The following is a 24,705-nucleotide window of genomic DNA, read 5'->3' as shown; positions in this document are numbered from 1 at the left end:
TTGAGAAATGTTGAGACTACACAGTTACCACTGAACTCTTTGTATTCTTAGGCCTGCTAATTGATGGGCGACCGTCTGTTCCAATGAACCCTAGTTGCAGAAAATATGCTGAGGTGCCTGTAATTACGTTACATGGGGAATCTCCAGTTTTCCAAATATCTCACACACACACACACACACACACACAAGCTCCCTAACTATCACACAGGAAACCATAAATATGCTTACAAGGCTTACCTAGGGCTACAAAAGCCAAAAGAGGCAAAATTTTTACCCAACCACACTTCCTGGTTGTATACCTTACCTGTAAGCCTCATACTCCAGGTATTTTATTTTGCTTCAGCTAATGTTTCTTTCACTGTTAAGCAAATCCTCACTGAAAAGCAGCAAATACTTTCAGTGGGAAAAATATACTCCCAAAGAACTCCACCTGCTGCGCTTGAATGGACTCCAACTCATAGAGACCCTATGGGACAGAGCAGAACTCCCCCATAGGGTTTCCAAAAAGCAGCTGATGGATTCAAACTGCTGACCGTTTGGTTAGCAGCCGAACTCCTAACCACTATGCCACCAGGGTTTCTAGAGACATAAAAAGTGGTTGGGATATTTTATGCCCATGGATCACCAAAGGGTTAATCCTCAAAAGACTGAAAACACAACAAAAAAAATCAATCATAGTTATTTGGGGGGTAGGGGGGTGGCAGCAATATAAGGATTTTTTTTTTCCAGTTTCCAATTTTCTAGATGAGTATATTCTTTTTAATGTTAGAAAATAATATTTTTTAAAATAATTTCATGTGTATATGTACATATATATCTATATGAAGGAAACACTGGTGGCATAGTGGTTAAGAGCTACAGCTGCTAACCAAAAGGCCGGCAGTTTGAAACCACCGGCTGCTCCCTGGATACCCTATGGGCCAGTTCCACTCTGTCCTATAGGGTAGCCTTGAGTCAGAATCAACTCGATGGCAACAGGTTTGGTTTTCTGGTTTATCTGTACAAAACTAGGACAATATACATTAGCATGTTAACAGTGTTTAGGTGAGGGTGATGAAATTATGAGTGCTTTTTTCCTTTACCTTATTTTCTGTGTTGTTACCTGAAATAATCTTTCATCAAAAAAGGAAAAAAAAAAAAACCTACTACAGAAGTCATTTAAACTTTGGAAAACTAGCTTTTCCAACTAGTTTTACTGAGCTATAATTTATGGACCATAAGACTCACCCATTGTAAAAGTACTAAATGTTATTTTTCTAGGTAAATTTTAATTTTCTCACCATCCAAGAGAATCCAAAGGCCCAAAAGACCTTGAGCTTTTAAGCTAACAGGAAGACAGCTGTTAAAATATTCACCATCTACGAGGGCCTCAGCTTTACCTGAAGCAGCATCACCTGTGAGTATTTCCTGTATTAAAAGCCAGAAGTAGGACGACAGCCATGAACTCTGTAAGTTAAAAGGGAGAGGCGGTGTCCTGGCATCTGTACAATGCCAGCAAGTCCTCTCCACCAACTCCCAGGCCACAGACTCACCGTGGAGAATTCACCCTCCAGAGCACTCATCTCTAGTTACCCATCAGCCCCACCTGTGAAGTATGGAAAAGGGGATGTTCTTCTCCCCATTCTATTAATAGGGAGAATAAGAAGGCACAGAGGAAGGTAGCTTGAACTGATGGTCACTAGTAAGACGGTGGGCTTATCTCGAAGAAAATCACAACTCGCTTCACTGAACTTTACTATAAAGGGTCTCCTTAGTCACACGTTTTTTATCACCATCTCATCCCTCCTGCCTCTTGGCTGACTAAACCAGAACAGCAACGCAGGATTTACATTCACTTTACCCAAATAATTTGGTCTTTTATCCTCGATTACTGAGAGATTTAAAAAAAAAAAAAACAACTCAGAATTCAAATGTCTTAGACGAGGCTTCCAGATCACACCTAACTAACCAAAAAAACCAAACCAATCCCGTTGCCGTCGACTCAATTTCCGACTCATAGTGACCCTATAGATCAGCGTAGAACTGCCCCCATAGAGTTTTCACGGAATGCCTGGTGGATCTGAACTGCTGACCTTTTGGTTCGCAGCTGTAGCACTTAACCACGGTCAGGTAAAATAGTAAGAAGACTCTAGAGGGGGTGGCTAACCAGGCCATCGTAATGCCTCATGATTACCTCGTGACACCAACCAACCTCAACAGGGAGGAATCTGTCAGGCCAGAAAGACCACTTCATGATGTCAGCCAACCTGGGGCTTGGGGGGCATGGCCCACTTAATCATGCCTATGTCAAGAGGCTACAGTAAAGGCTCAGGGCAGGGAAGCTCCATGAGCGTCCTGGTGGGTGAACGACATCGATGCATGTGAGACAACAGTGCATCTTTTGGGACATGGAAGCTCCGTGGTGGGAACCCTCTCAGAATGAAGAGTCATGTGTATCCTTTTTTGCTATAATAAAGCTGTAACTGTAAGTATAGCACTTTTTGTGAATTTTGTGAGTCGTTCCAGCAAATCGCCAAACCCAGGGGAACAGTGCAAGCCAGCAGATTAAAAGTGAGGAGGCTGGGAACCTTCAAATTTGTATCCAGCAGGTCAGAAACAGGAGGAGCCCTGGGGACTCCAAAGCTTGCAGCTGGTATCTGATATCTTGGGCCTACTTAGCAGGCTGAAGGACGGTGTCTTTTTAGCTTGTGAGGTCTGACCCAGCTCCAGGTGTCTAGGGTCAGAGAATGAAGTGCCGCATAGACAGCTGCTGTCAGAACTGAACGAAGTGAAAAGTGGGGATGTTATGATTCGTGTTGATTTGCTCATCCTCCTCAGAGTGATGTCAGAAAAAGTAAATCTGGTGTTTATATATTTATTTATCCACTCAGGCAGTAACGAACTATGGCATTGCCATAAAGCACCCTGATCTATCACTTCCACAAACAAAGCAAGACTTGATATTAGTCCAGCTACTCACACCATCATAAAGGAGTGCCATGTTTCATTAAAAGGAGGGCAAGGGGAAAAGGCTGACAGCGGTTTGAATAATCTCATTCTACACGTACCAAACCATACAGAAGAACCTGGGCCAATCAGTCTGCTGCTCTTACAACAACCAAGGGAGACGCTGCTGCTTTACCCTCCAGCTGATTCCATGTTCTCATCTATCTCAGTGCCTCCTCTTCTCTTTCCCTTTTGAACAAACAACATCTGTACAGTCACTTTCCAAATAAACTGCTTTGTTTCTCAACAACCTAAGTTGGAAAAATAACCAAGGAGTCTCCTTCAATTTTTGCCTCGGGGGGAGAAAAATCTCCCATCTTCGGTAAGGGCAAGAAAGTGAGAAGACACTCAAAGGTTGCCAAGTTTACCATTTAAAAGTAACACAGCTATAAAGAAGGCATTCACTCTTTTCTTGTATTGACACCTTCCCTACTAACTCGTTCACAAGAGAAATCATCGCCATGGGGTCCCATGGGAAGAAGATTCATCTTCAGAAGATACCACAAGACTACACATTCCCTCAACTTAAGAGGTACCACTGTTATCGCTGCTCTCAGCTAAGACAAAGCATCATACCAAAGACTGTGTTTTTAAAATATCCTTGTCATTACAAACAAGGAGTGGAATTTAACAGGGTCGTCCTATGAGGGTCTGGAAGGTGTGTATATGGGGGCAGGGGATGTGGGTGAGATGGGCTGGAGCAAGAACACAGGCTTGCTTGGAATTTTACATTAGTCCTTATCTCTATTCCCCCCAGCCATCCACTGTCGCATGGAAGGACAGCCTGATAAGTGTAGCAGGGTCAGGAGAAAGGCTAACCCCTCACAAACAGGATGGGAATTTTAAAGAGAGTATGACATCACTGCTAAGTGGCATGCCAAGCAGTTCCCAGCAGCACTGTATACATTTCTGCTGAAGGCCTATAACAGCAGACAAAATGGTAAGCCAACAAAGATTAGAGTCCTGAAAGAAGTTCCCAAGTCAAACTTTATTTCTAGTCAGCAGAAGTTAGTAGCAATATCCACCCTCTTCCTCATGACTTCTGCAGTTAAGCAAATAAAATTAAGTCAACCTTTTTTTTATTGTGCTTTAGACAAGGTTTACAAGCAAATTAGTCTGTCATTAAACTATCGATACACATACTGTTTTGTGACATTGGTTGCCAACCCCGTGACGTGTCAACACTCTCCCCTTCTTGACCTTGGGTGCCCCATTTCCATTCGTCCAGCCTTCCTGTCCCCTCCTGCTATCTCATCCTTGCCCCGGGCTGGCGTGCCCCTTCAGTCTCGTATACGTGGTTGAGCTATGCGTATTACTGTTTGTTTTACAGGCCTGTCTAACCATCGGCTGAAGGGTGAACCTCAGGAGTGACTTCAGTACTGAGTTAAAAGGGTGTCCGGGGAAGCAGCAGATATCTGTGCTCAAAACATGATAAAAAAAAGTGAAGGTTTTTCTATAACCTCAACTACACAAAACCAATCTTACCATCAACAAGGCTCCTGCTTTAGGTAAATTTCCTTCAATTTTTGCAGTAATTCAATTCAGTGCCTCTTGTTGTTAACTGCTGTGGAGTGGGCACAAAACATTGCCCAGTCCTGTGCCATCCTCATGACCAGCTGCAAATCAGACCATTGTGATCTACTGGGTTCTCACTGGCTGATTTTCAGAAGTAGATCACCAGGCAGGCCTTGCTTCCTAGTTGATCTTAGTCTGGAAACCTTGCTGAAACCTGTTCAGCATCACAGCGCCACGCAAATCTCCACTGACAGGTAGTGGCTGTGCATTGGCCAGGAAATCGAACCCAGGTCTCCCACATGGAAGGCAAGAATTCTACCCCTAAACCACCACTGCTTCATCAATTCGGCACCTACAGCATGCAGAACAGTGCTAGGCTGTGTGATCAATTCTGTACTGGACACCACAGATGGAGTCAGCTGGAAAGTAATGGAAGACAAGAGAATACCATAATCACAAGAATAAACTGTACATAACAATACGGGTGAATCTCACAGGCAGAATGGTAAGTGAAAGAAGAAAGACAGAAAACAGTACTGTATGGCTCCATCTGCATGGAATATAAACACAGGCAAAAATAACGTATTGTGTTAGAAGTCAGGACAGTGGTTACCCTTTGCAGGAAGGGGTGAGTGACTGGAAGGGGGGCCAAGGGGTAGTCCTGGGTGCTGGTAATGTTCCCTTTCTAGATCTAGGTGCTGAGTACATGGTGGGGTATGTTAAGTTTTTGGAAATATACTGAGCATATAATCTGTGCACTTTTCTGTATGCATGTTAAATGTCCACAAAAAGCTCAAAATACATAAATCTAAGAGCGAGTGAGGGTTGTACTTATGAAGAAACTTTTCTTAAATCAGCTCACAGACAGACAAAGGCAGGCAGACACTGCCACCGTTGAGGAGTGGCTTCTTCAAGACCGGTAAGCTACACTGCCACTGGACAGGTGTTTTAAGAAGAGAGAAAAAATCGTGTACAGAAAGCAGTTTAGAGGATCTGAGAATGTCTACACAGACAGGCAACTAGGGAAAAGGAGATCTGCCTCGGCAGGGGGAAAAGCCCCCAGACCTCCCAGTTCCAAGGACACCATGACAGCAATCAGAAAAGCAGGAAAGCTGCAGTATGGCTTTTAGACAGTGGTTCCTCTCTACCTTCAGGGTTTGCATTTTGCATCATAGTTGGAGACCAAGAAAGCAGTGCTGAGTGCTAGGGAAATAAACGAATAATTTCTTTCCTAAGGATTAGGACAAAGCTGGTTCCTACGAGGCAGAGGCTAAAGATGTCCCAAATGTCCACCTTTTCCAGGCTGCTGTCCCACTCCATCTCTCTAACATCAACTACTCCCTCTCCCCTCAGCACTTTCCCTCCAGTCTGTGGATTCCCTAATTCGCTGCAACGTCTCACAGATCTCACGAACCATGGCTCATGTGGTGTGGAGGCTGGTAAGTCTCAAATTCATGAGCCAGGCGTAGACTTCTCTCTGGCTCTGCGTCTCTGCCCATAGGCACTCAGCTTTCTTGCTTCATGGGCTGGGAAGCCCACTGCACAGTCTGCTGCCGGTCTCTCCTCCTTTGGTGGTGGTGGGCTCTCCTCTCTGCTCTGGAGTCTGCTGTCTTTTAAAGCAAAACTCACCAGTGCCCTCAGTGGGCCGCAATTATCTTATCTGCGTAGCCGCACACCATCACCTGGGTAGGAGTCACAAGACCATGGCTACAAGGGCCACACACAGAAGTAATTAATCGCACCACAGAAGGCGAGCCAGGAGGTAAATTTCTTTCACTACAACATGGTTTTAAATAAAAGTTAAATAATTTTAATGATTCTGCAGGTCATTTAGAAGCCCTGGTGGTACAATGGTTAAAGCACTCGGCTGTGAACCGAAAGGCTGGAGGGTCAAGGTGTGTGGCAGTCTGCTTCCATAAAGACTACAGCCTTGGAAACTCTATGGGACAATTCTACTCTGTCCTATAGGGTTGCTATGAGTCAGAATCGACTCGACAACAGTGGGTTTTTTGTTTTTTTTTTTTTTTAAGATAACTTAAAACCTTTAATGCATACTGAACTACATCTTAAGCCGAAGCTTTAAGGGACAATTTTGAGTTTGTAAAACTTAACAATTAAAGCAAACAAGAGCTCTAAGGCAGGATTACAGCCGTATTGTAATGCGGGTTTCATCAGGCCACGAGAGTTAAAATCCAGGGGATAAAATCTGATCTGTGGTGCAGCCAGGGCATCACAAGGCTCTAACGGGGAAGCTGGGCAGAGGGGCTGCTGTCTCAGAGTCCACTGATTCACCAAAAGACGGCTTCTTAAAGGTGTTTTCTGCCCTTGAAGTAGAAACAGCCCAGCTTCCTGCATCATTCACAGGCCATTGATGGATTCCTAGCGCACCCACAATACTGCAGACACATTTACCAGGCTACAGAAGCTGGAAACTTAGCCACACATCTATGTGACTCCCTCCCTCATCAACCACACCGAAGTCGGCCCTCTTTCCTATACGCTTAGTACAAAAGTAAGAATGATTAATTATTGGGTAGGGATTCTGGCACTCAAGATTTCTCGCTTTTCTTCTCTCAGGGTATGACAGTGATGGAAGGGACTGTGTTGGTTTCCCCAACAAGACAATTAAAGCTTTTATTCTTGAAACTCTCTCACTGCCATATAAAATTTAAAGAACCATGTATGTTGCTGCCCCAGACTTTCACGGGACACTGAAAGGCTAATAAAACGAGCAATTCGAGAAAGTGTTGTTATACAGCAGTTCAATTTTGTTAATTTAGTTCAACTGATACTCAGGTCCCATGAAGAGATTTTAATGGAAAGCAGTTATTGGAATTAAATTCAGAAAAAAATAAAGGGCAAAGTGTGCTAATGAGGTCCTTTTCAAAGAATTTACTGTTTCAAAAGGTACAACACTTCACCAGAATGGGCACGGGGTATTTTAAATCTTTCCTTTCCAACCACACTGCTTTCCCACTTTACCAAATTTCAAAGGGTATGTAAAACCAAAACACCAAACGCGTTGCTGTGGAGTCCATTCCGAATCATAGTGACCCCATAGGACAGAACAGAACTGTCCCATAGGGTTTCCAAGGCTGCATCTTTACGAAAGCAGACTGCCACATCTTGCTCTCACAGAGCCACCCACTGGTGGGTTCCAACCACCAATCTTTCGGTTAGCAGCTGAGCACTTAACCACTGTGCCACTAAAGAATATCTAACCATATATAATTAAAAGACTATTTAAAAGTTTAATTTTCAAATAGTTCCATAAACAAAAGCTCAGCAAAAAAAGTTCATCAACCAACCATATGTAACTTCTTTGGGCTCTGGGTTCCTCACATACAAAAAAAAAAAGAAGGAAAGCGGGTCCCATAGTAGAGCTCTAATATGTCTCCAGTATTGACACTACTCATTCATCCCACAAATACTCATGAAATGCCTACTATATGCCAGGCACTGGATTGGTAAAATGATACCTCACTGGAAAAAAAAAAAAACACTGAAAAATTCCTGTCATCATGGAGCTTACATTCTTGGGGGAGGGGTAGGTGGGAACAGCGGTAAAGGCAGATGAGTTATGTTAAGTCTAACACGTGAGCAAGTTGTACACTGTGACATGTGGTACCCAGTACTCATGGCTGTAGAGTCAACTCTGACTCATAACAACCCTACAGGACAGAGGAGAACTGCCCCATACAGTCTCCAACGAGTGCCCGGGGGATTTGAACTGCCGACCTTTTGGTTAGCAGTCGTAGCTCTGAACCACTATGCCACCAGGGTTTCCGATCTGTGGTAAGTGCTATGGAAAGAGGAAATATCAAGCAGAGTAAAGCATTAGGAAGAGAAGGTGCCATCTGCGAAAAAGGATGAAGAAGGTGAGGGAGTGAGCCGTGCAGCCATGTAAGCGAATGGCACTCCAGGAAGAGGCAGCTAACATCAAGGTCTTTAGTCAGAAGCATGTTGGCACGTTGGAGGAGGGACACTGAGGGTCCTGTGCATTTGGAGTGAAGGGTTAGGGTTAAATAGGAGAGGAGGTGTGAGAAGGAACCAGTCATGTAGAGCACTGTAGCCCATGGTAAGAACCCCGGGTTTTATTCTGTGTTACATAAGCAGCCAACACAAGACTCATCTGATTTTAAAAAAGATCACTGGCACTGGGCTGTTATGTTGAGAAGAGACTGGTGAAAAGCACAGAAGCAGGAAGACATGTCAGAGGCTACTCCAACAACCCAGGCAAGAGATGATGGTGGCTGAAAGCAGGGTGGTGGCGGGATAGGTTGTGGCGAGAAGGGGTCAGATACACGTCTGCGTTATTTTCTTACAGACTCACGGATTTGATGAGTTTATCAGTATCCTTATAATGTTAGTATTATGCATTTCAAACATAGGAATGTAGAAAAAATGTTACAATCAACTCTCTTATGTCCATAATGAAGACTCAACAGTTATTAACTCAGAGGGTAATTAACACATAGGCTATCAACCCCCACCCACTGTTCACCACCTGCCAAGATGATTCTGACAAACTGGATACTGGGAGCACTGACCGGATTTCCTGACAGACTAGACGAGTGGTATAGGACAGAAAGAGGGAGAGTCACAGATGACTCCAATGCTTTTGGAGTCTGAGCAACTAGAAGGCTAGAGCTGCCACCAACTGAGGAAGGGGAAGGCTACGGTTGGAACAGGTTTATGAAGGAAGACTAGGAACTCACATGGAAATGCTGAACTTGGGCTATCTACAGATGGCCAAGCAAAAACACTGAGTGGACAGTTGACAAACAAATGCAAAGTTCAGGAGAGGAGTCTGGTCTGGATATACAAATCTGGAAGTCATCGGCATTGGATGGTGTTCATAGTCATGAAAATGTATGAGACGACCCAGGGAGTAAGGTGAAGACAAGACTTTGCTAAATCCTCAGGCCCCTGTACATTAAGAAGTTAGGGAGATCCAGAAAACTAGCTGGTGCCCAGCTACCACTACCATCCTCTGACAAGGATCACAATAGAGGGTCCCGAAAAGAGCAAGAGAAAAACAAAAGAACAAAATTCTAACTCACAAAAACAGACCAGACTTACTGGTCCAACAGAGACTGGAGGAAGCCCAAGAGTATGGCCCCCAGACACCCTTTTAACTCAGAACTGAAGTTACTCTCGAAATTCACCCTTCAGTCAAAGATGAGACAGTTCTATAAAACAAAAAACACACAAGAGGAACGCGCTTCTTAGTTCTATCATGTCAAAGAGACCAATGGGCAGCACCTGCCCAAAAACAAAGGCAAGATGGCAGGAAGGGACAGGAAAACAGGACGAATAGAAATGGGGAACCCAGGGTAGACAAGGAAAAGCGTTGACACATCGCGGGGATTGCAATCAATGTCACAAAACAATTTGTGTATAAATTGTTGAATGAGAAACTAATTTGCTCTGCACACTTTCACCTACAGTGTAATTAAATTAAAAAGAAAGAAAGTTAGGGACAAAGCAACTAGCAAAAGAAGACCGAGAGGGGGCCAAGGGAGCAGCGTGGTGTCCTGAAAGCCAAGTGGAGAAACGTATCAAGGAGGAAGCAGGGAGGCTATGTCAACGCAGCTGAAGCGTCAAGAAAAATGAGAACTAAGAATCACTCAGTGCATCTCACGATGTGGAGGTCTGTGGTGACCTTGATAAGAGCAATTTTGGTAAAACTGCAGGGGCAAACCCTGACTGGGGGGGTTTGAGAAGAAACGGTAGACAGGACCTGTGACAGCAAGACAACTATTTCAAAGACAGGTTTCGTGCAAAGAAGAGCAAAGAAATGCACCATTGCTACAAGGCGAAGCAGGGTCAAGAAAAGTTTTCCTAAGATGTGGGGAAATTACAGAGGGAAGCATAAAGCGAATGAAGTAAAATGTTAATATTTGGAGAACCTGGGTGAAGGGTACTGAGAATTCTTTGTATTTTTCTGTAAGTCTGAAATTCTGTTAGAATGAAAAACTTAAAAATATAAGTTTTCTCTTTTTTCTATGTTTCGTATGGTCACCCAGCTTAGTATTAACACTGTCTACATTCATGTCCTTCCTGCCCATTGTGGAACCTAAGTCCTGTAAGTAAGCTAATGCTGACAATACCTGGCACAGGTATATGTACACAATTACTAGGTGAATTCATACTCTGCTCTGGCCAATAAAAGGGCCATGCTGCCCACAGAGAAGAGAACTGCGACCTTCTTCAAATTTGTTTACTTACTTTTTAAGAAAACAAACTACAAATTGACAAGCCAAAGATCGTTCTTTTCCAAGAGCCTCCTCATTGCTTACGCCCCAGTGCAACTAAGAAAAGTGCTGAAAAAGTGCTCAAAATACCTGCAAGGTACTTCTCTGTACCAGTCTGCCTGGGTTCTAACTGCTGTAACATCCACACACAACGGAGTGAACACGTTTACCTGTCCCTTCCTGCCATGCAGTCCCACACCTATACAACAACTGTGCAGAAGAGAATTCACACAGCAGGCCTAAGACTCCTGTCCTTAGAAAGGCCTACTTGCAAGGTTGGCCCTGGCTGGTGTTTGGGAAATTAGGTCTCAGGAGGATTTTTTCCACCTTTCCCAAAACTGTTAAGAGTGGCTCACTGGGCCTAAACGGTTTGTGCGAACAATGTGGTTTATGCCAAACATCTGCTTTCCGTCTGGGAGGGTGAAATTTTGGTGTGTGTCATGTGGAGGGTGCTTAAGTGACCAGCTTCCCTGGTAGACAACATTTCACACACATTGCTACAGCTAACTGCAGGAGGAACTGGTGCAGTGGTTAAGAGCTCGGCAGCTAACCAAAAGGTCAACAGTTCGAATCCATAGCTGCTCACTGGAAGCCCTATGGGGCAGTTCTACTCTGTCCTCCAGGATCACTATGAGTTGGAATCGACTCAATGGCAACGGGTTTGGTTTTTCTTGGTACCATCTGTGTGAGGCCTCTGTGACAAGCTTGGAGGGCTGTAGGAATCCGAAAGGGGTTAGCTCTCCACAGAGTTTATAATCTAGCACAGAATAAGACGAACATGATATAGACATGTGGAACCTGTCTTCTAGTTAACAATAAAAACAGCAATAGAAGATAGCTCACAGCACAGTACAGAATCAGTAGACAAGGGATCAGACAGTGACAACCGCCGAAGCAGAGAGGACAAAGAAGTCACCTGATGTAGGAGCCTGTAGCAAGGAAAGGCACTGAGGAGAGCCATCTGAGAGGGTCATGAGAAGCTGTGGCTGAGGACAGCATTGTGCGTGGGTTAACCAAATCTTCACCAAAAGTGAGGAGATATTTTAACATCTTTAATGAGAAGGGGAAAAGGAAACTACACTTATCATGTAAAAATCAGACGCTAGAAACGTCACATTATGTAATTTTAACCTGAAAAAAGCCTATGAGGAAGGAATTACTATTCCATTTTACAGATGAGGAAAATAAAGCTTTATGACATCTAATTCTAGGCCTGAGGCTAATAAAGTATATCATACTGTCTTGGAGTAACAGCCAGGACAAGACTATTAAATAATGAGGCAGACTTTCTGCGAGGTTCATATACTATAAATTCACCTTGAAAATATTTACGGGTCTCCAATGTATATTCATAGGAAACAGGAGAAAAAGGTTAAATCATTTTTATTAGTTCAGTGACAATTCTCAAAAAGCAGAAATGTTCTCACTCTTTGTAACCACTAATAATTTTTAAAGGCTCGTGTATTTTCTTCCGTAGAAGATGAAATTTAAGTGTAAAAATAAGGAGGGCAGGTGTTGCTATTATTTATTTAGGATTAATGTATAATACACTAATTTTAATATTTTTTTACAAAAAAGCAAGAATGATATTAAACACGGTATCTCGAGTCTTCTAGTGCACCATTATATTACTGTAATTTTCTTGGACAATGAGACCAATAATGTACGTTTATCATACATTTTTTTCTAAATGTCTGGAATTAACACCACTTCCCCAAAATGGACCATCCTATTCAATAATCAGACACTTGAATACGTGCTACTTACAAGGCATTGTAGCTTATTAATTCTCACTACCTGAAAGCCCAAACATGGAATTCCACCGCGAGGCTCCTGAACTGACCTAGGCGATGCCATGAACGTGCTGAACGAAGACACTGGGACACTATGCTGGCAACCAGCTATGGGACACAGGGCAGGTCAGTGTCTCCTCTGGGCTCCATAAGTCAAGAAATCGTCTGAGGTACACAGCTAACCTAGTCTTAACCTTCCTCTGCTTATTTACTTACTAATAGACAAGAATGACGAGGAGGAATTTTCAGGTTTTTTTAAAATACCAGCTGCATTCTTAAAATGAGTTAATCCAAGTACATTCTATCCCTGCCAGAAACAAATGACCAAAAAAAGAATTCTTTAAAAAATTTCACTATCCTCTTCAGCCCAAGATTAGACAGCCCCATGAAACAAACAATAATACACGTAGCTCAACCATGTATATGAAATTAAACGGGCACACCAGCCCAGAGGCACAAACAAGAAGGCAGGAGGGGACAGGAAAGCCGGACGAATGCAAATGGAGAACCGGAGGCCAAGAAGCGGAGAGTGTTGACACATCGAGGGATTGGCAAGTAATGTCACAAAACAATATGTGTATTAATTATTTATGACAAACTAATTTGCTCTGTAAACCTTCATCTAAAGCACAATTTAAAAAAAAAAATCACTACCACACCATCACCAGCATAGCTATTTTTAAAACTTGTTGAGCTGTTCAACCTTGGCCCTAAATTAACTTTTTATTACTTTCAGAGACAGAGAACAGCAGGATCAGAATAAAGACGTGTAGGCTTTTCAACTAGAAAAGCCCACATTTTAGTCCCGGCCTTGCTCTCTCACCTCTATAGGGGAACAATGACACCTGTCTCAAAGGCCGCTGTGTGAACTGACATAGCTAAAAGTGTCTGTGTGATTCCTCACACAAGGCCTGGCACACAGTCTTTTAAAAAATATCAGATCACTTCACTCACTCTACACTTTCCCAGCCAAGTTATCTTCTTTATCACTGAATAAATCTATTATCTAGTCAATTAAAATATATACACAGGCACACACACACACACACATATATATATACATACATATGTGTGTGTGTGTGTGTGTGTGTGTGTCACAAACAGCACACAGGTTAATCTAGCTCATTTATAAAACTCTATGTTTATATTACTCTTTCTCAGGCATTCTCATTGGGGGTGATTCTGCCCCCACAGGTATGAAAAGTGGTTCTTAGAGGTGGCGGGGGGGGTACTACACTTCTCCGTATAAAGCTAACACACACACACACAATACAATAAACAGATAGATAAACAGCCTATCTGTGGTACTAAAATTTCACTGGCAGGAAACAATTAAAAACAGTGCTATCAAGTCGTTTCTGACTCACAGCGACTCTATGCAACGCCCCATAGGGTTTAGGGGGGAAAAATGTCTAAGTGGCTCCTTACAGAAGCAATATAAAAAAAAAATTGAGAAATACCACTATATTCTAGAGACACAGTGAACTATTAGTTCTGAAAACATGACTATATTTTTAATTAAAATAAACCAGAATGTAATTGCTTTCTCATGGATTTTAAGAGCTTTTCTGCAATGAGTCGTCTTATAAAAATATCCCACAAGAATAAGTACAACTTGTGACTTTTACTCAATCTACAGAAAGACTGAGTAAGGACATAATCAAAACGGGAAGTTAAGAATCTAAGGTAAATTCATTTAAATCAGGTTAGACGTCACCTATGGCAAGAAAACGTCCAATAAAGAAACTCAGCGTCCCTCATACCCGGCCCCTAAGTTTCTCTCATTAGCTAAGACAGAGGGGGGAGTTCACTCAGAATGTGTAATTAGAAACAATGGCATAAAAGGTAAAAAGCAGAAGAGGAGAAGGCCAAAAAGAGGGTAAAACTGCCTCATAGGGCTTTCAAGGCTGTAATCTTTATGGGAGCAGATCGCCAGGTCTTCCTCTGGCAGCGCAGCTGGTGCGTTCAAATCACCGACCTTCTGGTTAGCAGCCACGCGCTTAGCCACTGCCACCACCAGGGCTCCTTAGAAATACGGAAGTAAAAGGTAAAAAGCAGAAGAGGACGAGGTGAGAGAGAATACAGAGGAGGAAAAAGAGAGTAACACTCTCAAACCTGACAGCTGAACACGACCTCGTAGTTGCACTGCGGCTCACCCTGACAACCCCGAGTAAGGCTATGGTGAGTCTGTCAGAGCCATGGAGGACCGCGTGGCACAACACAGGAGCAGGAAGCAGGTGCCACCAGAGCCTGAAACTGAACAAGTCTGTAGTAAGACCAGAAGCATTTAACGGGCCGCCTGGGAACAAAAGGATGGAACAATAGGTCACAAAGCCCACAGTGAGCTCTTGCTCCCTTCCTTTTGTTCACAGTTTCAGTCTAGACAGGAACAGCACATTCATTACAATGTGCTCCTCTCCAACTGAAAAAGCGGTAAAATGGTTAGGACTTCAGGCACCTGTGCAGGGCTGGGCTTTGCCACTGCAATGTACTTGCTTAGCTCCCTGTTGTTACAGCACACACTCCCCAAGAGTTTAGGTAAATCATCTGGATGACAAAACCAAAAAAACCAAACCCACTGCCATCGAGTCGATTCCGACTCCTAGCGACCCCATAGGACAGAGCGGAACTGCCCCGTAGAGTTTCCAAGGAGCACCTGGCGGATTTGAACTACCGACCTTTTGGTTAGCAGCTGTAGCACTTAATCACTACGCCACCAGGGTTGCCTCTGGATGACAAGACCACCTTATTCCCAAACCTTGCTATGCAATTTCGGTTCCTACATTTCTGTTTGTTATTGCACTGCTGTTAAGGATTGAATTGTGTCCCCCAAAACTGTGTATCAATTTGGGTAGGCCATGATTCCCAGCACTGTATGGCTGCCCACCATTTTGCCATCTGATGTACTTATCCTATGTGTTGTAAACCCTAACCTCTATGACGTTGTTAATGAGGCAGGATTAGGGGCAGCTATGTTAAGGAGCCAGGATTCAATCTAAAGGATTAGGTTGTATCTTGAGTCAATCTCTTCTGAGATATAAAAGAGAAGTGAGCAGAGACGAGAGGGCCCTCATTACCACCAAGCAAGAAGTGCCAGGACTGGAGCATGTCCTTTGGACCCAGGAGTCCTTGTGCTGAGAAGCTCTTAGACCAGGGGAAGATTGATTACAAGGACCTCCCCCAACAGCCAACAGGGGGAGAAAGACTTCCGCTGGAGCTGGTGCCCTGAATTCAGGCTTCTAACCTCCTTCTTGTTGTTGTTAGGTGCTGTCGAGTCGGTTCCAACTCATAAGGACCCTATGCACATCAGAACGAAACACTGCCCAGTCCTGCACCATCCTTACAATCATTGTTATGGTTGAGCTCATTGTTGCAGCCACTGTCAATCCACCTCGTTGAGGGTCTTCCTCTTTTCCGCTGATGCTGTACTCTGCCAAGCATGATGTCCTTCTCCAGGGACTGATCCCTCCTGACATGTCCAAAGTATATAAGACACAGTCTTGCCATCCTTGCCTCTAAGGAGCATTCTGGATGCACTTCTTCCAAGACAGATTTGTTCGTTCTTTTGGCAGTCCATGGTGTATTCAATATTCTTCGCCAACAGCACAATTCAAAGGCGTCAATTCTTCTTCGGTCTTCCTTATTCATTGTTCAGCTTTCACATGCATATGATGCGATTGAAAATACCATGGCTTGGGTCAGGAGCAAGCACCTTAGTCTTCAAGGTGACACCTTTGCTCTTCAACACTTTAAAGAGGTCCTTTGCAGCAGATTTACCCAATGGAATATGTCTTTTAATTTCCTGACTGCTGCTTCCACGGCTGTTGATTGTGGATCCAAGTAAAATGAAATCCTTGACAACTTCAGTCTTTTCTCCGTTTATCATGATGTTGCTCACTGGTCCAGTTGTGAGGATTTTTGTTTTCTGTATGTTGAGGTGCAATCCATACTGAAGGCTATGGTCTCTGATCTTCATTAGTAAGTGCTTCAAGTCCTCTTCACTTTCAGCAAGCAAGGTTGTGTCATCTGCATAATAGGTTGTAAATGAGTCTTCCTCCAATCCTGATGCCCCGTTCTTCTTCATATAGTTCAGCTTCTCACATTATTTGCTCAGTATACAGATTGACTAGGTATGGTGAAAGAATACAACCCTGATGCACACCTTTCCTGACTTTAAACCAATCAGTATCCCCTTGTTCTGTCCGAACAACTGCCTCTTGATCTATGTAAAGTTTCCTCAGGAGCACAATTAAGTGTTCTGGAATTCCCATTCTTCTAACCTCCCAGACAGACTTTGGGAAAATAAATTTCTCTATGTTAAAGCCATCCACTTGAGATATTTCTGCTATAGCAGCACTAGATAACTAAGACAGTTGTCATCCTGATGATTTACCTAAGTTTGAGAAATTGTTCTTCAAAATGAATACTTTTTCATATAGTTTTGACTTTTGAACCTTATAGATGATTTACATATTCAAACATTACATTCAATCAGGGGGAAAGAGAAAACCCTGTAATTGAATCAAAACTGAAACTAGCTACATAGCAAACTGACAAACCATCCAGAGAAAAGAATTATTTCAGGAAACTTCTGAACACAGAACTCTGACTTTAAGCCCTTAACCAAGTCTAAAGACAAGAACTTCAGAGAAACCTTCAGCTTCACGCCATACCTACTGTAAGCACTAACACTGTTATTTTAACTCTGAAATGATTTTATGTTCACTGAAGGATAAGGCAAGTAAGTAAATGCATTATTTTATTTAGAACAAAGACTTTTCAGTCTAGAAAAAAATTGAAGGAAATATTATACATATTAAGGAAAAACCCTGATTTTTAAAAAATACATTTCCTAGCTTCGTGCACTGAAAGGACTTAGAAGCATAACACCCTAGTAACAACAAGCACATTTAGCATCCAGATAAACCCAAAGCCATTGCCGTGGGGTTGAAACCGACTCACAGCAACCCTACAGGACAGAGTAGAGCTGCCCCATACGGTTTCCAAGGAGCGGCTGGTGGATTTGATCTGCCGACCTTCTGGTTAGCGGCAGAGCTCTTAACCACTGCACCCCAGGGCTCCAGTACTCAGATACTGGTTTCTAAATACATTACCACTAAGGGAAACTAAGCGTCCTCAGAGGAATAGATTCCAAGCTCTGACAGGTGAGCTTCAAACACGGAGTTGTGCCTGAAAACAAGGAAGTACTCAAAAACTACTTAGGGCTCAGGCCAAAAGAACACAGAAGCCGGTCTGAAAGAGCTCCCAATGGTCAGTTTGATACAATTTGATCTGATGATAGCCATCATAAATAGTTTATTTTTGAAAAATGAAGAAAAGAAGAAGAGGGGCATGGTTAGGCAAGAAAGGAAATTTCTTTACACACTGATGCTGACCAATAAAGACAGAAGGAAAGAGAGAATCTGAAAATCACCATTTTGCAACCTCTAAAATAATAACTCAGGCAAGGATCTTCAAATGAGTGCCAACACCACTAGCTGAAAGGTTGCTGGTAAAAAGAATATTTCACACGATGCCAAGTATTACCCTAGGGATTATTTACCATTTCTAAAGCCAATAATGTACCTTGAAAGTACCACACCCTAGCAGTGACCAAGTTCATCGGGCCATCAAACTTGGCTTCACTAATAATGGGACAACTAGAATTGATATGGCCTCTACGTGGTGCAATGTGAAGTGCCTAACACCTCCAATAAGGCAGTGTTGTCAAAAATATTCAATCAGTATCTGACCAGTTTCTCGACCATATTTCCAGTAGAAAGGAAATACAGGAGAAATGGGTAAGAGTTAAAGTGTAACACGAAGAAGCTATCAGACAAATCCAGAATGTGGGACATTTTATAAAACAATTGGTTGGACTCTTCCAAGAGTCAACCTCTTTAAAAAAATAAATGTATGACTCAAAAAAAAAAGTAGCGATGAAAATGTTCTTGGCACAAGTAAAGACTGACCATCAGGTGAAATTCCAGAATTATTGTCCTACATGGAGTTTCAGTAACTGTATTTTTATGTAAATAACACACATCTTCACGTTTGTTTGCCAGTTCTGCCCTCCCCCTGTAGTATTTGAACACATCCTTAACTGCTGTTTAACCCTTCCCAAAACCAATCAGATAAATTACATGCTTTCTTTCAAAAGAGGCCTTCAAAATCCTAAGGAATGTCAATTTTTATAAACTGTTAGTCTGAGAAGAACTATACAGAGATTTTCACATGTCTCCCATTAATTTCCTACACCGGTCCCTGTTGCCTTACCCCAGAGTGAAATCTGAATTCTCAGTTGGTTTTGCTTCCCAAGGTTCATGTCATCAAGTGAAGCAGGTGAAGTGGGCCCACGTTTTCTGCGCCCACATGCAGCCCAGCTCTACAGCGGATTCAATCAGAGCTGCTGCTTGGCTCTCAGCTGGGAGAGAAGAGCAGCCACTCCAGCCACTTCCCACACCCACTGCTCTTCTTATCTGTAGCCCAAAGAATAACTAGTAGCCTGGTAATTGCCTCTTCAATGCAGCTAAAAAGCAGGCTCAAGAGTCAAGAAAGCGGTGATTTTTTTTCCCCAAGAATAAGCATTCACACCTTTTGCTCCTGAAACCAAATTGAGTGAAGAAACCGTGCAGAATCCGGCTCTCATCAAGAGAACCCTTCCCAACAGCCTCTCCTGCTGCAAAATCAATCTCCCTTCCACCAGCCTGCTCCCGGGTCGCACCCGAACCAATGCCTAGGACGTTGTAAGAGCTGAGAAGTCCTTGATAAGGAGGGGCAGCAAGAGCGCGTCTCCCAGGGCCAGGCTGTACCAGGTTCTCTCTCCATAACCCATACTTGCTCTGGGTCCCGACTGTGCCTCAAGCTACAGCAGAGGTTACTGCACGAAAACAGGGCACAAGAGACACTGCTGAGAGGCCAATATGTAAATGGATGACTGGTTCTAAAGACTTGCCATCTGGTTTTCCTTTTACCTGAATACATGAATTCTACATAATTGTTTTTAAAGTAGCCCTGCAAATATTTTTTATCATGCATTTGTCCAACGTTGCCTGATTTTTCAGGCAAGGAAATAACTCTTGCATACAACTGAACAAAAGTGGAACACAAAAGCATCCGTTACATATAAAGTATGTGTGCATTTCATAGGTATGCTCATACCAAAACCCAAACCAAACCCAGTGCCGTCGAGTCAATTCTGACTCACAGCAACCCTATAGGACAGAGTAGAATTGCCCCATAGTTTCCAAGGAGCGCCTGGCAGATTCGAACTGCCAACCCCTTGGTTAGCAGCTGTAGCACTTAACCCCTATGCCACCGGGATTTCCGGTATGCTCACAGATGACTGAAATACAGCAAAGCACCTACAATGGTTGTTACAAGGTGGTGAAGTATGAGGATTTTACTTTTTCTCCATAATTTCCTATATTTTACACTTTTATAAGGAATCATGTATTGCATGATCAGAGCCAGGCTCGGAGGAAGAAGGCCTCTACAGAGAAGACAAACCCCGTTTAGATGCCACTTGAGATGTAAAAGGAAATATCCTGGCTGACCACCAACAGCTGGCTCAGCAAGGCCAGCATAGGCTGCAGGACACCATGAGGAAAGAAACTGAACTCTCAGGACTTCCAAACGCTTCATCAAATTCCCAAAACTTTTACGTCAAGTGTGACAGTAAACACATCAGGAAGTGTTTTTAGTAAAGGGGCAAAGAATACGGGCTCCAGCTGCACCGTTTCTCTATGAGGCGCTGGCAATGCACACAAGAGCGGGAACGGAGACTTTGGTATGAAGGTGTCAGTCATTCCTTTAACGGAGGCAACACTTCATAAGTAACTCAACTATTTTAAAGTACAGCAAGATGAAAAAAATAATAAACTACAGCAAGTTGAAATTTGCTGCTCCTTCACCATTCTTTAAAAATAATCTTAAAAATACTATTTAACTGGGAAAGCATCCAATTTTCTGCTGAGTTGCACATCAAGATAGGATCACTGTGGTGCACCAGAACAGTCCATATCAAAGTACGTTATGAGAACCTTTTGGCCATTCAACCAAACAATGGTATTTTTTCATTATAAAGTTTCCATTAGCCTCTATGACAGAGAAAAAAGAGCAGGCACCTCATAAAATGTCACATCTTCAAATATTTGTACAAAGCGCCACGAGCTGTCCTGTAGTCTAAAGACTACAATGTTTTCTGATTCTTACCAACAAATACCAAGGAAGAAAAGGACATTATGGAACTGAGCATGCAAGCTGGAGATGATCAGACTGTTAGAGACAAAGAAGAGAACAAGGCAGAGAGAGATCTTGCCCCATTACTCAACCGTACACCTGAAACAGGTATAGCCATTAGGCCCCTCTGAAGACTCCAGGCTTGGGGAAATTATGGTTTAATTTGAAAGGTTAACCCAATTTCCAAGGCTGCTGGTTGTTCCTAGAGTCTGTACCATATGATGTTGAACCCTTTTCATAATTAGGCAAGTTAGATGCAATCATGAGAGCATATAGTAAAATTTCAGATAAAAATAATTGAAAATAAGATGGATTTAGTTCATTGTAATCTATGGCTATTTAAAAATAATTACGGACTTATGCACACACACACACACACACTCTTTGTCTGGCTTAATTTCTGCTCTTTCCCATCTAAAAGCTGCCAGCAAATCCTCCCGCAACCATCTCAAGAACTATTTTTTGCTACTAAATTTTGCCAACAATCTGCTCAGCATTCTAGCAGATGTTTCTGTTTTCGAACCTCTGGGAACTTCGCTGGATCTGTTTTCCTTCCCCGTGTTAAAAATAAAAGAAATGGCACAAACGTGGCCTAATACCCCAGAGACGCCTTTCTCAATCCCCACCCCTCAACCTCCCAATTCACGTGACCTTTGTGGTCCCTACTCAATTCTTTTCCATTAGAGAAGATGTTTCCAATTATGGTCCATTATGTTGCCAAGGATGACATCACTCAGATGTGTCTTTTAAAAGGAAACGCTACTGATTCTTAGTTACTTGGGACCATCTGCAACAATTTAAGTCAAACCGTCTCTGGATCTTATGAACTACAGTATCACAGGAGGGCAATTTGCTTCTAAACAGACTTTTCCAAACAGAACAATACTCTTACGGGTGGGTATGTGTGCACACACGTGCATGTGTGTACACAGAGGGAGAGAGGGGCCCCTTGTATTTTATCTAACGATTTATTTAAAAACTCTTGCGACCCAACCTTACCTCAGTAACATCCATAACTTTGATGGCCGCCAGCTGACCGGTTTTAACATGTCGACCCTGAAAGAACAGAGAAGAGAAAAATGAATTGGTGCCAAAGCTTTGCACAATCATCAGTAGAACAGAATGTTTGAAGCTTCCAACGAATCACGTCGCTCCTGCACTTCTCTCAGACTAACAAAAAGCGATGATGAAATAGTCTCGTGCTCTTCAAGGGAACAATATGGCTTGTGATGCCAGCGCACCGCACTTCATAAACAAGACGATTATCAGAACAAATGAGTTCTGATTAGGCGTGAATTCCCCCTTTCTTTCACAGGTTTAATTTACATACCATTTCTCAAGCCAAGCAACTTAAACACTGACTTCAATAGATCAGATTGGCCACGCTTGCTTTCTTAACATTCTACATCAGGGGAAAAAAATGATGCCAAAAAAACCCAACCTCAGATATTTATTCTCATTGTCATAAATGAATAACAGCAGCTATGGCCCCTCAGTGTACTCTTATTATCCATTACTTGATTTTACAGGAGTTATACAGAGATCTTCTTTGAAGCTTTCTTGTCTTAATGTAGGAGACAAGAATAATTATTTAGAAAAAGGGGGAAGTGAATGGGGTAACAGCTACATTATAATTCCAGATCTAGGACCTGAACACATTTAATCCATTTATATCAGTAGGTATGTCAAACAAATGTGATGCCTTCTCTCACCCAGCTGAGGACTGTTGGATTTCGTTACTGTCAGCCTGTAATGTGTCAGCCCTTCTTGGTAATGCCCTACTGGACATTCTCACACCATAACAAAGAGCCACTGGAGTACAATCTACTTAAGGACTTTATGAAAAATGGGTCTTCCGCAATCCATGTAAAACAGAAAGAACTTTCTTATATTTTCCAAGAAACTGTCTCTCTTATAGTCTTATGAGGACAGACCTGTGAACTTTAAAACTTCAAACCTGAGGAAAGCTCTATCCATTTCTTTCTACAGAGCTAATGTAGGAACTCAAGTTACAACCTGGACACAGTAACTCCAGGAAAATGACACTGTATTACAATTTTGTTTCAATTATGTGTGGAGAGGGCAGGATGGAGACCAGCAATGGCCTAGCAGATGACCAGCGGGCACTGCGTGACAACTTACTACGCAGTAAACCGGGACAAGTAACAGCCACGGGCCAAGAACCTTATTGGACAACTCATCTACCTGCACACATGCCATCACCTCTGCTGCCTCCCACGTGCACTGCCTTCCCAGTCTTCGAGAGTAATTCCCAGTCTTCAAGAGTAATGCTGCCACGTGGTGTCGGTGCCACCTCCCAGATCTGCAGTTCAGTTCACAGCTCTGCTGCTGAGCAAGGTGCCAGGGAACTCTGCCTTCCTGCCCTTTCAGCTATTTCCCAACTACCGTTGCACAAGTATGCTTCAAGAACTGGTAGGTTTCCATGCCCCTTCCACCATGCCCAGCCTCAGCTGACCTGAACAACTGCACCCCATTATCACCCCTTCTCTAACATCCCTTAGAGTCCTGAGTAAGAGTCTGGCACTACTTCACCACTCACCGATGGGTAACCTATAAGCTAGAAAGGAAAAAAAAGTATCCTGTTTTTACACAGCACGCAAAATTACCTAAGAAGTTATTTGACGTTTTAGAAGCTACATCCTGGATATACGCAGAGTTAGATACTACTATGGTCTTTTTGGAGCCCTGGTGGTGCAGTGGTTAAAAAACTCTGACTGCTAACCAAAAGGTCAGCAGATCAAACCCACCAGCCACTCCTTGGAAGCCTTATGGGGCAGTTCTACTCTGTAGTATAGGGTTGCTATAAATGGGAATCGACTCAATGACAACGGGTTAAGTTTTTTTGTTTCTTTCTTAGCTCCCCAAATTAGGTCATTTTAAATTTAAATCAGAAAATTGTCTAAGAATTCTCCCTCCCTCCTTTCTAAGAAATAAGACAATTAATTGGTTCCTCTACCATCTGATCGCCGTATCTCCTTGTGAGCCATGTTTCTGAGATCACTGAAGACCCAATGTGTTCAGTTGCCTTTAACTCCTTTCCAGAATAAGGCAGGTAAGAAACAGAGTACATGGAGCATCGGCCATCATGCTTGGCACATAGCAGGCATTCAACTGAGCTTCCTCCTCTCCCCGCCCCTCCAGGGGCATTCCACGCTGGTTCCTGCCCCTTTCTCCCTAATTTAGCTTGCCACTACCTTAAACCTTACTCAGTTTAGGCCCATTCCTAGTTTTCAAAAGGCATGGCCAATAGGGAGAGAATACTGGGGTGGGGCGTGGGGGTATTAAAAGCAATGTACTTCCCTAATTATTTTAAAAAGCAAATCTTTACATTGAAACTAACAGAAATAATCATCTATTTGCTAAGATGGGCCATCTTTGAGGTAAAGTAACCAAAATGGCCAGCAGAGTAACCAGAGGTGAAAAACTCAAGTTCGGACTGAATGTACTGAATTTTAATAGGTATGTTTTAAATGTGAACTAAAACAGGCTACATCAAGAGTTATAAAAAGGGTAAAGATCTGTGATTTCCTCAACACTGTCCAACAGAGAATCATTTAATGACGCCCCCCGCCTCAAGGTGGGCTACAAGTTTAGCCTGAGCCCCCACCCCATGAGAGAGCCCCTAACTACACACCCCGCAGGCCTCACCTACACATGGGCCCCTCCACACTGCTTACCGAGCAGATGAAGACAAAACACCCGTGATTGTAACCGAGCCGCAAGGAGCTGGGGACGTAAGCATACAGGAAAAGCCCTCCACTCAAGTTTGAGGCTATCCATCAATTATACTGTCCTATTTTAACCTATGTAACGTTTCTTACAGGCCCCCGGGTGATGCAAAACAGTTAAGAGGCTCAGCTGGTAACCCTGGGAAAATAGGTCTGGTGTTTTGG

At 43.0% G+C, this 24,705-nt stretch overlaps 1 protein-coding gene across 48 annotated transcripts in view; it reads right to left on the bottom strand.

Moving 5' to 3' along the window:
- The window catches only part of MAP4K4 (mitogen-activated protein kinase kinase kinase kinase 4), a 214,402-nt gene that overhangs the window by 98,622 nt on the left and 91,075 nt on the right, over positions 1-24,705 (bottom strand). For all 48 annotated transcript variants that reach the window (XM_064268519.1, XM_064268518.1, XM_064268522.1 and 45 more), the window contains exon 3: positions 21,791-21,847. In XM_064268519.1, the coding sequence (XP_064124589.1) occupies positions 21,791-21,847 (57 nt within the window). The remainder of the gene's footprint in view (positions 1-21,790; positions 21,848-24,705) is intronic.

The sequence above is a fragment of the Loxodonta africana genome, chromosome 15, assembly GCF_030014295.1.
Source record: "Loxodonta africana isolate mLoxAfr1 chromosome 15, mLoxAfr1.hap2, whole genome shotgun sequence".
Taxonomy (NCBI): domain Eukaryota; kingdom Metazoa; phylum Chordata; class Mammalia; order Proboscidea; family Elephantidae; genus Loxodonta; species Loxodonta africana.
Note: the sequence above shows the minus strand (reverse complement) of the source record. Positions and strands in the feature narration are given on the sequence as shown.